The sequence below is a fragment of the Aspergillus nomiae genome (genome assembly GCF_001204775.2).
Source record: "Aspergillus nomiae NRRL 13137 chromosome Unknown contig00267, whole genome shotgun sequence".
In the NCBI taxonomy this organism is placed as follows: domain Eukaryota; kingdom Fungi; phylum Ascomycota; class Eurotiomycetes; order Eurotiales; family Aspergillaceae; genus Aspergillus; species Aspergillus nomiae.
The window spans coordinates 23,058-37,224 of NW_015378322.1; the positions used below are offsets into that span (position 1 = coordinate 23,058).

General features: G+C 46.4%; 4 protein-coding genes across 4 annotated transcripts; 3 read left to right on the forward strand and 1 right to left on the reverse strand.

Annotated features, from left to right (window-relative positions):
- Nucleotides 1–2,805: 2,805 nt before the first annotated feature.
- On the forward strand, nucleotides 2,806–4,040 carry ANOM_008475 (zinc-binding alcohol dehydrogenase family protein; the record flags this gene model as incomplete). The annotated part of the gene is made up of 5 exons (XM_015553731.1): nucleotides 2,806–2,953; nucleotides 3,025–3,196; nucleotides 3,258–3,370; nucleotides 3,432–3,802; nucleotides 3,858–4,040. 5 exons carry the CDS (start codon nucleotides 2,806–2,808, stop codon nucleotides 4,038–4,040), a joined length of 987 nt encoding a protein of 328 aa, XP_015404383.1.
- A 338-nt stretch (nucleotides 4,041–4,378) lies between these two features.
- ANOM_008476 (uncharacterized protein) lies at nucleotides 4,379–4,966 on the reverse strand (the record flags this gene model as incomplete). The annotated part of the gene is made up of 1 exon (XM_015553732.1): nucleotides 4,379–4,966. One exon carries the CDS (start codon nucleotides 4,964–4,966, stop codon nucleotides 4,379–4,381), a length of 588 nt encoding a protein of 195 aa, XP_015404381.1.
- A 687-nt stretch (nucleotides 4,967–5,653) lies between these two features.
- Nucleotides 5,654–7,234, forward strand: ANOM_008477 (glycosyltransferase family 69 protein; the record flags this gene model as incomplete). The annotated part of the gene is made up of 1 exon (XM_015553733.1): nucleotides 5,654–7,234. The coding sequence occupies one exon, from the start codon at nucleotides 5,654–5,656 to the stop codon at nucleotides 7,232–7,234; it is 1,581 nt and encodes a 526-aa protein (XP_015404382.1).
- A 577-nt stretch (nucleotides 7,235–7,811) lies between these two features.
- ANOM_008478 (uncharacterized protein) lies at nucleotides 7,812–9,636 on the forward strand (the record flags this gene model as incomplete). Its single annotated transcript, XM_015553734.1, has 6 exons — nucleotides 7,812–8,078; nucleotides 8,275–8,632; nucleotides 8,684–8,920; nucleotides 8,980–9,386; nucleotides 9,439–9,551; nucleotides 9,603–9,636. 6 exons carry the CDS (start codon nucleotides 7,812–7,814, stop codon nucleotides 9,634–9,636), a joined length of 1,416 nt encoding a protein of 471 aa, XP_015404384.1.
- Nucleotides 9,637–14,167: the final 4,531 nt, after the last annotated feature.

The following is a 14,167-nucleotide window of genomic DNA, read 5'->3' on the forward strand; positions in this document are numbered from 1 at the left end:
CATGATTTTCTCAGGTCGGTCGCACGGTCAGAAGTCTTCCATCCCGTCTCACGCTCAATGCGACCCAAGTGCTTGAGAAGCAATATCTTCTCGGCGGCGAACTCTTCCACTGAACATGCACTGCGACTATTCTGGTCGCCAGGGGAATTGGATGAAGACAGTCCAGGACGTACCTCTGACCAAACATATGACCACCCTGACTGCTGTGTATAACAACTTTGGGAACCCGCGAGAACGGTGCCTGCGATGTATAAAGGTTGTAGTTGACACACCCCATTCGTACTAGTTGACCTTGACGTTGTTTTTATATCTTCTGTTGCTATTCGTCTCTCTAGCCAGGGTGTGATCCTTCTTATACTCTGCTAGGCAGTGGCGGATGGAAGGAAAGTAAAAGCCTTGGAGAGGTCGAAACAGGCCACCGCTTACTGTGACACATTCGAAATGGATATTCCCATCTGTTCTCGAACGTGCTAAATGGGGTCGATCTTGAAGCAAATAGTCAGATACCATCCTTAGTACCTCCAAATGAGCAAACGGCTCCTCCCCCTTAGCAGATACACCAGCGTTCGTATACATGGTATTGAAGAGGGCGAGAAGAAACTTAGTAGCAAGCAGCTTCGTATACTTACCGTCTGAGCCATGCGGGCCTGCACTGCTGTTGTAATAAGCCCTTCCTGCAGTAGTAGGATGGAACTGGCATGGTAGAAAATGCTCCCACAAACTTTTCACGCACGTTAGTCACTTTGCCCGGGCAATTAGTCTTTACCATCCGTGAAATACCTGGCTGAGGATGATTGAGTAAAGACAATGTTAGATAGGGTATTGGAGGGTGTGCACTCGCTCCTTAGTAGCGGATAAACTTGTTTAGGACGAAGTCGATACCACTCTTGAAGTTCGTTCCATGGAGCTGCCATACTCGTCCTAAGCTCCGGCTCGGGCATTCTGTTGGATAGACTGAACGTTGCCAGATGATTATATTTTCGCAAATACAATGATAGCCAGGTTGCAGCAATTGTCAATATCTCCATCTGCCGCGGCTGGCACAATTGACATGTTGTCCATCCAGAAGTCGGTTGGGATTAGTGCAAAAAGCTGCCCAAATATCTAATCAACACAGCTGTTAATACCTAATGAGCCTTTAATTTGTATCTTTGTTAGGAGGGACAGCTTGCCAATTCGGGCAAATGCCCAAAAGCACGACTTCACGATGCCTCTACTCGGCCCATCCCATCCCTTCACTCGAAAAAGCCCAGCACATTCCTGTAGATGGCATTGATTAATATATGATATTCGATTAATACCAAACAAAGAGATAAGGCCGATACCAAAGGAAGTCAGAGCATATACCTTCAAGTGACACCTCCACTCGGACACTCCGGAAGCCATCATCTCCTGAACACACAGCAGAGTGCAAGTCGCTAGCACCGAGCATCCGCCATGGTAGGATCCTGGCCTAAGAGTAGTCGGATAGTATATTGATACAGTTCTAATGTTACCGAATGCTGACACTGTTCAATGTGGTCCAGTTGACGCGAGGCGAGGGACATGGCAGCTGCCACAAAGGTGGCAGGCTCCATCATGCCATGTATATTCTGCGCTGTGGATTGCCTTTGAGTATTTGTGGTCTCACACCGAGTTCCTGTTTTCCGCAGATAGGATGAAATCAATAGAGCTTTTTTGGTATCTGTCACTGGTGGTGAAGGCTCAGGGAGCAAGGATACACTGGAAGAGATCGCCTGGCCTAGGGAAAAAGGCAGAATATATGTCTGCGTTGTGGAATTTGTCGACGAGTAACACCATCTGGAGCCAACAAAGCAGACGAAGCAGAATCTTCAACGAAGGGGTTTGCAGAGACTTCAAGATCCTGTCTTTGAGAGAAAAGAACCTCAACACTAGATATGCCGCCGGCTAGCCTTGAAATAACGCCACGAGGGCGCCAGATGATTTCAGACAAACTAACATAGTTTGACTGAGGCCTGGAGAACGTGCGATTCTGGGAATATGTAGAGCAGTTTCTCTCATCCTGCACCTCACCAGTAAGTTTTACATCCCCATAATTATCCCAACTGCGGGTTTGAGTTGAGGGTGAACGCCGGGGTGTGTTATCGACGACGTGATAATCCCGAATAAATATCGTCCGTCTCATCAATGATCTAAAGCGCTTGTCAATCGTATGAGAAGATAGATGTTATGCATCAACCTATTTTGAGCAGCTGGCTAAGCTACCTAGTACACACGACGATACTGGCGGTTACAGTTACTCCCATTGATAAATTGGTAAGTCCAGCCGCCTCCAAGAGGCTCCACACCTACTACTAGTAGTGCCAATTGTTTATCATGGGGCTATGTCAACCACCACTGACACATAGGTATACTGGTCAGGTGTTGTTGTCGATATATAGAGAGAGCAAATGCTATGGATACAGATCATACGGTTTGGGTTTCTCTATTGCTGTTTAGCTTTATATCAGGATCAAATGCTCAAGTTCAAACATCGTTGGAGAACGAAGATAGTTCCTGACGTTATCTGTGGGGTTGCCCCTCTACTACTACTAGTACCTTCAATATACTCTCATGGCCAAGTCTCAGCGGCGCTTCCACTTGTATGTAATGGTCAAATTGTCTTCAGGGCATAATTTGCCAAAGATCTGAAGCGTCAGTGCTGCTGCGTAAGTATTTAAACCATGCTTAGCCTCGGCCCTCCGTGCGCCTCACCAGGTGTGCTGATTCAAACCAAATTGAAAATCCATTCCTGCTGGCCTTAATCCGACACTCTACATATTCATCGCACCAACATATTGTACAATGAGCACTCAGTACAGCTCATCCCTGGTCGTCCGCGTATCCGAAGGCCAACCACCGAAATTGGTTAGAGAATCAATTCCTGTTCCGTCACCAGGCCCTGGACAGGTGCTTGTTAAAGTGTCTCATGTAGCTCAAAACCCGACAGATGGTAGGAGCCCCTTCGCTTCGCCTACTCTTTTATCTCCATTCTAAGTAAGGCATAGGCTGATCCACCCCTAGTTCAATCTTTTGACAGCAATGCTTTTGGCGATGGAACCGTGCTGGGCTGTGATTTTGTCGGGGAAGTGGTTCAAGTTGGCGCGGGAGTAACGCGATTAACTAAAGGCGATATCGTAGCGGCATTGATCTGGGGAGGCGAGACCAAGTCCCTTGGTCTCGCCTCCCGAGAACTGTCTGGCTGACCAGCGAATTGCCTTTAAGGTGCCTACAACTCTCTCTCGTGAATATGCTAGTACAGTTCCCCTAGCTGCAGCCACTGCGTGGCTCGCATTATTCTCCCCAGATTGTCTCAATCTCGACCGTGCCAAAGCACAGGGTAAAAGTGTGCTGGTGTGGGGAGGTAGCAGTAAGGTTTCCTTTATCACTTCAGAGATTCCAATCGTCTAACGTTATCGGGTGTGAAACAGCCAGTGTCGGTCTGTATTCTATTCAAATCGCGTCTCTCTATGGGTTCGATGTGATCACTACCTGCAGTCCCCAAAATGCAGAACTAGTGCGATCATATGGTGCGAAATATGCTTTCGATTATAAGGATGAGGAGGTGGCGGAGGAGATTCGAAAAGCTGCCCCAAATATTTACCATGTTTTTGACACTGTTGGAGATCGAGGTTCATCCCTGACGGCTTCACGAGTGTTCGGTAGTCGTCAAGGATGCATCTGCACGGTGCGACCGGGCAAAGCAAATACTGAGGGTGTCTCCGAGAAAGCCCATGTTACAGACGTGTTGGTGTGGACGGCATTTCTCAAGGACCATAGCTATGGAAAGTTTCATTGGCCGGTAGGTAGTTGGCAGTCGTTTGCTGTGATAGCCAAAACTGAATTTCTTCCTATAGGCATCTGAAAAGGATCATGAGCTAGCGAGCGAACTGTTTGAGAAACTAGGTCCGTGGCTCGAGGAGGGCACGATCAAGCCAAATGTTACAAAGGTGCTTTCTGGATTGGACGCTGTTTCTGATGGTTTCCAGAGATATAGAGATGGGAAAATCTCAGCATATAAGATTGTCTATCAGATATGAAGCACGGCATCAATCGCAGCTCGACTACTTTGAGGGTAACTTGGGTCTCTAGAAATGACTCTAGAAATTTTGGACTATTCCGCTACAACTATCAATTCTCTTACAGTATCTTTAGCTATGAATGCATGCTCTATTCTCACTACTATTGATCTTAGTACGTTGGTGCAAGTTGACGGGAACAGTTGCAGATATATCTCCACACTAGCATGCTTCTATGTCCATAGCACTGCCAGTATGTCCAAGTGTTGACAAATTGATCGTCCAATAAGCAAATTACGTTCACACAGAGTCTAATAAATATAATGGTTATATCCAGGTTTGCCTATCGGCCCGCCAAATCAAACGGTGTCAACAATTAGATGGCCGAAATTGACCGCCAGATCCTGACCTTCGTTAGAAGGCTTCGCCGCGTATAGTCCCACCCAGAGGTCTTGGACGTTCTGCTCCTCGAAAAACCAAGTGACCTCACGGAGAGGATTCTTCTGCACGCCTTCAACTAAGTAGATCCACAGACTATTGTCTGACTCTCTGACGATCTCCAGCGTTGCTGCTCCACCACCTGATGGGACCGGTTGTAAACTCCAGTCCGCAAATCTATCCTTCGCAACGGTGCTCAAATGGGGTCTACCATGAGTGAGCTCGATGCCCGTCTTAACCCATCTCCGAGGACCATCTGCGCTGTTCAAAACAAGGATGAGTCCGCCCTGGTCGTATTTGTCTTTCCAGAAGGCATTGAAGGCAACCCTAGCCCGCTTGAATGAGTTCAACGGGACGCTCTGGTATAGGATCGGAGCGTTGAATCGTTCTGTGGATGGAGGTTTCGACCATACATCCGTTCCCGGAGAGGCTTTTATTGTGAATTCGGCAGGAAGGGTTCCATTACCAGGGACCTTTTCGTTAGAGTTGGCAAAGGCAAATGTTGACATAGTGGCTGTTATATTTTCTTTTATTTTTTTGTCTCCCAGATAACGTTTATGGTGCAGGGGGTAACAAGAAAATATGATGGGAACGTGACCCAGACGACGTTTACCCGAATATGAAACTTTAGAAGATGAGAAGAGAATCAAGGGCAAAGGTAAAGAGGAGGAAGAGGAAATATAAACCTCCGCATACGTCACTAGACGGTGGTGCTCCACAATTCCCCCAGTACAAACAGTACTTGACCATGACAGTCATGACTCTACGGCCGGTGGTGGGGTTTCTGACATACTCGCGTTCGGGGGGAATAGGAAGTGGGAATACGGAACATATCGGTGACATGTGGACGTTTCCTTTTCCTTTTTCTTCGTCTATAGATATAAGTGAAACAATCTTGGGGGGTTTGTCTAACTTCGTATCTCCTGCATGGGAGGTCCGAACGAACGCCGAAGTCAATTGTCGATGATGTGATCCATTGGTTGTTCTCCGCACCACCGATTTAAGCAAATGTCTTGGCGGTCCAGATCGGCTGACATAATCCTACTATCCTGTTTGGGAAGATAATAGCTTCAGCCTGGATTGTTAAGTTTTCTTTGATGCCTAGCCATAGAAGCGTGATTCTGTTATTGTTCGGCCCAACTACCTCAGGTATGGGCTGGTGAATGCTTCCATTCTTCATGTGACGATAGTTCGTCATGTCTTCTTCCCGACTACTTCATCCCGACGAGTATGAACTGGAAACTCGCTCATCCGTTGACTCCCAGGGGAGCTTCAACTTAGACGAGGCCGACTTTGAGTCGCAAGTTCCACCTCGACCCCGGCGACTCTTGCGCCGGGTGCCTTTTTTATCACGGGTTTTTGCTTCGACTTACTCTGGATACCGTCGTCTCAAAACCTCCCGGCCTTTGATCTCGGCTTCGGCGCGACCTAGCTGTTTCCGACGCATCCTGTTTCGTCGGGCCTGTTTCTACCTACATGCCGTCGTCGGTATCATTCTTGCTCTTCTTATCCTCACTGCAATCTTGCGGCCCTCATATACCCGGCATCCACCCCATTATACAGCACTTCGATCGACCGTCTCACATTCAAGCGCCTCTGGCCGGGGGAACCCTGGCAATGAAAAGGTTTTCATAGCTGTTAGCTTATATGATCGTGGCGGGAAGTTAGCGCAGGGACAATGGGGCTCTACTATTCTTCAACTTATCGACTTGCTTGGAGAGGATAATGTTTTCCTAAGTATCTATGAGAATGACAGCGGACCAGAGGGGGAGAGTGCGCTACGAGCCCTAGAAAAGCAGGTCGCAAGCAATAAGTCTATTATAATTGAAGAGCATTTCGACTTGAGCACCCTGCCTAGGGTGACTATTCCCGGGGGCTCTAAGCGCACTAAGCGTATCGATTATTTGGCTGAGGTCCGTAACCGAGCCTTACGGTCGCTGGAAGAGTCTAAAACGCAATACGACAAACTTTTATACATCAACGACGTTTTCTTCGATCCAGTCGATGCTCTCCATCTCTTGTTCTCTACTAATGTGGATGACGACGGTGTCGCTCAATACCGAGCAGCGTGCGCTGTTGACTTTTCTAACCCATTCAAGTTCTACGATACATATGCAACGCGTGATGTGCAGGGCTATGGCGTGGGCCTTCCGTTCTTCCCTTGGTTTACAACCGCTGGAGGAGGCCAGAGCCGACGGGATGTTTTAGCAGAAAAGGATGCAGTGCGAGTCCGCAGTTGCTGGGGAGGAATGGTGGCATTCGATGCACGATTCTTTCAAGGCAGTGCGAAGCCCGCAGTTGAAATGGGAGGAGAACAATTCCCTGTTCGTTTTCGTTCTGCGCCTGACTTGTTCTGGGAAGCTTCTGAATGCTGTCTCATCCATGCCGACATCGGTAAGCCGCCATCGAATGGGGATGAGATCGTGGACACTGGGATCTACATGAATCCCTTCGTACGCGTCGCATACGATGGCCGCACCCTATCTTGGTTGTGGACAACTCGACGGTTTGAAAAACTCTACTCTTTAATCCATAACATTGGTAGCCATCTTGCGGGTATGCCTTGGTTCAATCCTCGTCGATCAGAAGTTCGTGGTCAGGCGGTCGAGGAGACGGTCTGGGTACCGAACGGCAAAACCGATGGAGGTGGGTCTTTCCAGATAGTTACACGAATTCCTGGGAGTGACGGTTATTGTGGACGACGAGGGCTCCAAGTCATCGTCGAAGACCGCAAAGAGGGCCAGGACGGGTTCGAAAGTATACCGGTACCAACGTGAGCCTTTAACATGATCTTCTGCCGAAGAGAGTGACGTGCAAATCCTCTTTCTGGAATATGGAGTTACAACGACGAACTATTCTTGTGAAATACATTAATGATATCAGAGACGTACATAATGAATGGTCAGAAACTACTAGAATTCAGCAGTTTCCCTCATAATAGCCTGACGTTTGTATTGAATATCTGATTTAAAACTGAATTAGACCTATTGATTGTCTCAACAGGTGAGCTTGAAAGGCATTCATGTGTTTGTTAAACCACAGGCATTGCGTTACTTCCCTTGGATATTGTCATTGATCGATGTTGACTTAGAGAGCTTCTGCAGTTATTTACCTGTCATTTCTTCATTCACTATGTGGCTAAAACAATAGCAGATTGATGCCATCATTTCCAGGTCAGTAACAGATGCTTGCCTTGAACAACTCCTATAAACCCCCCCCCCCCTCGTCCTCTCCATTTCCCCCCTCTTCGTCGTCATTTCCTCTTCTTCTCTCATCACCAAGTCCCTTTCCAGGCTACAAGCACTAGTTATATGCCCATTTCCATTTGGCCCCCTTACTGTACATAGCATCATCATGCTGTACAATTTCCTATCACATATCCATCAAACCTTGCGCCTATTCAATCCTGTGGTCAGCGTCTTGTGCAAAATATTAGATACTCTCAAGCTCAAAATCATGATGGCAAGGCCGTTTCATTTCAGCTCAAATGTCACCAGCGTCATCCATAGTGTATTCGAGTCCTTCTTGGAGAGAAACGCTGCTCCTACCCTAGATGACAGTCGCCACGCTCCCTCAGCAGAGGATCAGGATATTGTGATCTCTACAAATAGCCCCTCCACGGTTTGTTTTCTTTTTCTCTCCCCTTCTCTCTCTGAACCACTCACTCACACTTTCTCCCTCTTACCTCTTCCTTTCTCTCTTTCCCCCCAGCAACCATCATCTCATTCTCCAGCGTACCGTTACTATTCTCCCTATCCAGCCTTGTTTAGTCTTGCCTTTTTCTGAGCTGACGTGTGGACCGATAACACAAAAACAGTCATCTGCTGCTGGCTACAAGACCCCTCCTGTCTTTCACACTCCAAGTCCTTCTCCCTCACTCCCATCTTCTTACCCCTCTAATATTAACGACTCACGCATTTCATCTGGTGAAAAGCCTCCCACTAAGATGTATCCTATCGCCGATGTCGATGACACGGCAGGGTTTATGGCCGCTGCTAGGGCTTTGAAGCTTGACCCAAACGCGTATAGGAAGGCATCCTCTGTTGTTGACGTGTCTGAAGACGCGTCCAGTGAACATGGCAGCCTCTCCAAGTCCCATGATGACGCCGCCAAGGATCCTACATCTACTGATGATTTTGTGCTCACCTCTACCCCCAAAGAGCCAAACACTCCTGGTAAGTCTCTGAACATGCTATGTATCTGAAACACAGCTCACACTCCTGCAGCTGAGTTTCAGGTTAAGAGCGATGCCGATTTTGCTGGTCCAGGAAATGACAGCACGCTCACCAGCTTTGTTGAACAGCCTGTGCCTCTCGGGGTCGCTGAGCAGTCCAGCACACCCGAGTTCGTCTCGGCTGACACCTTCGTTACCGCTTCTCATACTTCTGTCGAAAGAGAAGAGAGCCGTGAACACCAGACTACATTTGAGACCTGGGGTACTCCGGAGATCCGTGACAAGCCCGGTATACCATGATCTCCATCCTGCACTGACGATCTTTACTAACAGGCTCATTTCTTCAAGCTGCTCGCGTCAGACGGGTTTTCATCAGGGGCTTGCCCTCCACCTGGAAGACTCCTGCAAAGGTCCTATGCTTTATTCACGGCGGTACTATCGAGAGCATTTCTGTGACTCCTTCTGGCACTGCTCAAGTTCTGTTCTGTGAACACGAAGCGTGCAAAGCTTTCTACGATAAGTATCCCAACGGCATCGATCTTGATAAAGAAAAGAAGATCACTGTCTTTGTGGAAATGGGAAAAGAGGTCGACGTTGTCAGCTCTCAGCTGTCTTTCAGCCTGTCCACAGGCGCAACTCGTGTTGTCCGTGCTGTTGGTGTTGACCTTGATGTTACCATGCGCCAGCTCTCTGAATTGGCTACCGGCAACCATCGAAAGGTTGAAAAGATCCTGGACAGCTACGTTCCCGGCGAGGTAAGTACTCATTCCCCAGAAACGATGTTATATTGGGTATTAATCCATGTAGGCACGCAACGTCATATTCCGTTTCTGTAGCATCGATGATGCAGTTCGCTTCCGTGCCGTGCTTGTCCGTAACGAGTCCTGGGAACAGTGCAACATTCAGTATGCTGCTGATCCGTAAGTGTTTTGTCATAGCTAAAGTTGGGCCCTGGCTGATTTTACAATTAGATGCGAACTTGCTACCGGCTATCACACCAACTGAGTCGTTCAATCTATGGCATGGCTGGACAAGACTATCACATAACAGCTGTGGGAGGCGGCATAGTCATCTCACAACGTGTTCGGAGGATGTAGTATGTAGAAAACAAAAAAAAAAAAGTCAAATTGATAAGAGATAAGAAAAATCATGGGAATCATTTCGAGTTGAATGACGGATTTCATGTGTTCTAGCTTATCTGCAAATAGCATACAGAATAAGAGATTTCATTCCTCCGCAGTTCATGCTCAGAAAAAAAGGTGTCTACATATAGCATCCGGCTATGATCATGGTCCGCCATGGGGATTCAGTAAGTACCTTGGAGGCCTACCAGGAAAACCTGATCATGATCCATGATGGTCATGTACTATCAATGCAAGCCGGTCAATCAATAAGGCCCAACGCAGAAATCCGTTCGGCTCTTCATCCACCCATTGGCGACAATCTAAGGCGCTCGAACGTTGGACCAATAACTCGTACTGCAAGAAGTGTCATATCGAGTATAGAAAGTCGTGCTCGAGATCCTCAGCGTGGACATGGATCTATATAAACTGCTTATACTCCGTTACGTAGACTTGCACCTTGAGGCCTCATGAAAACGCTTATTTTTTGGAGAAGAATGCATAATCGACCGCAAAAACATGACAGGAGATACTAAATACCTAGGGTCTTGAGTTACCTATGATCATAACTTGCTACGAGCGGTGCGACCCCTGTCCCGTAACGTGCTAGAAGTAAATATGGCTCAAGGCTCTTACGTCTCAAGTCCGGATGTCAGCTACTCGAATGTTCTACTATATTCAATGGCCACGTAGACTTAGACGTAGGGCATTTTATTATTTCAATGGGGCGAGCAATATTTCTTATCTAAAGAATCAGAGTATATCAAGACTCCATGCTGATGAGCAAAATATATAATAGAGAAACTACTAGGAGGACAATACTCCACGAAGGCAACATAACTTGAACCACATACCATCACCACAGATTCAAATCAGAAAATATAGGTATACTACCTCGAATACACCTATAGCAGTGACCGACTGCGACGGTAACCGCCCAACCCCCAACACAATAGAAAATAGAAAAGGAAAAGAAAAAGCATATGGTAGATAAAGTGATCTCCATATAATACACCGACTATATGCGCACGTGTAAACATTCACATTAAGGTACAAGTTGCCCTGCCCTAATGCAGGAAAAAAAAAAAAAATTAAAATAAAATAAATAAACAAATAGGTTCAAGTTCAGCTTCATTTCGGCAAATGAAGAACAGCTGAGAAGAAAAAGCCGTTGGAGCTAAAGCAGTATCCGCAGACACTATCCCGAGAAAGGTGTTATACCACGAGAACGACGCTAGACTTGCGTTAGGATTTAATCTATCCCTCAGAGATCAACATGTCGAATGCCTCTATCGACGATGGGGAGTTGGGTGGAGAAATGGAGGATTCGCATATTCCGTGAGGAAATCGAATGAATAGTATTGTGTGATCTTCGTTAGTGGCTTGTTGAGCTGCAGAAAACATATGTATGCATGTCCATATATAGATCTCTGCTATGTATCATATGCCTGCGCTCGGCCAGTATTGGTGATTGGGGTGTTGAGATGGTGCAATTGGGGGATCTCATGTTGTCCAGCACTACCTGGTTACGTCCCCAAAGGGCACAGTAGCTTTTTGAAGGTGTATGTCTCTGTTCAACAAATTCTTGGTTATACTTCAGGGTAGGCTTATGTACAGTACCAAGATCAATACCCACACAGAGTACCGTACAGAACATGACATGACCATGACAAAATACAAGCCGAGATTAAAATATCAAGCTCGGCCTTCAAACAAGCTCGCCGGCCGAGATTAGACCTGATCTCATAATGATAGCATAATACCCAGTTTCCAACAAAGAAAATAGAAGATCATAGTCTAGAATGGTCAAACGACCCACTCTAAGCTCGCACATATACGCGGTGAACTAAGTCCTAAACAAGACACGAGAATTCGAGCTTGATACTAGTCCTTGCTCCACGGAAGAGGCGAAACGGGAGGAACAAAACAAAAGCCAGAAGGTCCGAGTAACCCCGACATACGGAGGAAAGGTGAGAGTGGGAGCGGGGAATTCATCCGCAATTCCCGATCTACCCTGGTTAGCGTGGAGAAATAGTCAAGTAAACTTCATGGAGCCTCCAGGTACCTGTACATACTACACTAAGCACTGCGCCAGTGGAGGTAGGTACCTATACGAATTACGTTTCACACATTCCCTGTACGGAAATCGCTCGAGTCTGCAGAGTTGGCTGTTGAAGTCTAAAGTTTCGACAGGAACTGAAGATGGATCCATCTCGGCTAGCATCTCCTCTGTGAGTAAAACGGACGAAGGCAAAAGGAAGGCGACCGAATTGGTTGCGGTGGGGGCCAATTCCGATGCAAAATTGACCCTTCGTACCATATTAGTACCATGTCAAAATAGACGAACAGACCATTTGAAGATCGCAAAAACGCGCCAAGCCCAAGGCTTGAGCTTTTTGTCTGGAACTCCACCCTGAGGAGGGGCGAGCATGTGGAAGTTTAATTTTTTAATTTTTTTGCTATCATCAGTATCCATTTGCCTACTTGAGTTATTCAAAAGAAATCTAGGAATTTTGATTCATGACGGATGGAACTCGGAGGGAGCACCCTCGTACACGACTGGCAAGATTTGTCTTCGTGCCGTGGAGACCATGGCATTCTGTGGATACAACTTCAATGTTCAATCAAGTCACTGGTATGGGTTTTAGATACGGAGATCGCCGATGGGTGTGAAGAAACAAAGAGTTTGACATAGTGGAGTTCGAGAAGGAAAACGCTTCGCACTATTGATAGCAGAACATCAACCCATAATTCCGAGGAGATCCATGGATATCGAGGCGGGTTCGTTCCAGTTTACTTTTCCCAAGCAGAATGAGTGGCTATATCAGAGCATAATATTACTCACCCAACGCCAACAATCTTATTCTACTAAGGCCAAAAGAACAAGTGAAAATTAAATCAAGGTACGGAGTCAAAAAGGAATAAAACAACGAAAACACAAATACATATAACAAGGGAGAGGGGCACGAGGGAAAGATATTCCCTGTTCTTACCAAAATTCACTCCCCTGTCGAATGCCACCTTAGTATTTTCTAGAAAAAAAACTAATGATACAAGGTAGAAGAAGGAGCATAAAGATTCGGAAACCCCCAAACAGGCAATGACTTAAAATGGTCTAGCACTCTCTTCTTAGCCCTCCCATTGATTGCCTCAGTCCCAGTCCACCGGCAGGCGTATTAGTTCTGGTGATGCGCCCACCGGCTGATTCTCGCGTTGAATACCACCATGGACCCGACAGTCTGGTAGAGGGTGTCGTAGTTGGGCATTAGTTGGCAACTCTCAGCATGTTCCGTCCAGCTGAGGTCGTAACCTGTCCAGGGTTGGCGCTGTACATGTACTCTTACGGTAACCTTGCTGGCTCCATGGGTACGCGTCCCATTTCTAATTCAGTTTCTCTCAAGAGTAAATAAGTGCGAGCAATATAGGTAAACATAGGATAATCCCCCACTTTCCCCTCCCCTTTCCCCATAACACGAGTAGAGTGACAAAGTACGAAGATCCTTCCTATGTACTGGATAATTAAAGTAAAACATCAAGTGACATTCCTTAGGTAAGTGAGACAGCAGAATCGAATCTCACATTATCTTTCTGCGGAGCCTTGTCGATCGAAACGGTCTGAAGACACCATTTTCGTTTTGATTTTTTACCCCTAACCTGTTGAACTTTTTAATTTTTGTTTTGTTTTATTTTGTTTTGTTTTTGTTTTTTTACCTTTCGTTTACTTAAAATAAATCTTCCTGAATTTGAAATCTCGCATTACAGTACCGTACGACCATTGTATTAAGTTGTCCATTCATGCGAGAACGGGAGCCGTCAAAGTCAAAGCTTCTGTCATGGGGTTGTCGGTAAAGTGTCCCATTTTTTTATTTAGTTATTTTATTTAATTTTTTTTGACACCACAACAAGAATAGTAACCTGAACTAATCTTCAAAAAAAACTAATCATTGGACAAGAGAAACAACTGCCAAATAGTTCAAAACAGAAAAAAAGGCCAACAATAGTGACACTAGTGGACTTCATTAATTCATTCCCTAGGCAGAATAGATATGGTGGTCCTGAAAGAGGGGCCAGAAGCAACCGCGCGCCGACCTTATGTACAACGACTGTGCCACATCCCAACGAGGTAGACTAGATGTCAATCAATATCAAGCCAGGACGACCGATTGGATCCAACGTGACTAGGGGTCTCAACGCATCCTATCTATATGATAGCAAATTATGAATATCATTGTTAGCGAGTTCTATTTCTGATACCGAGAATGCTGTGCAGCGTTGCATCGAGACTTGCACCTTTTGACATGCACCCGAACTGTAAGGCATGAGGCCGCGTTCCCCTTTCCGAGAGTCCCTTGTTTTGTTCGAGACAGGAGGTGAGCCGCTGGCGTCTAGTAGTACTGTTCGGGTGAACTTCTACC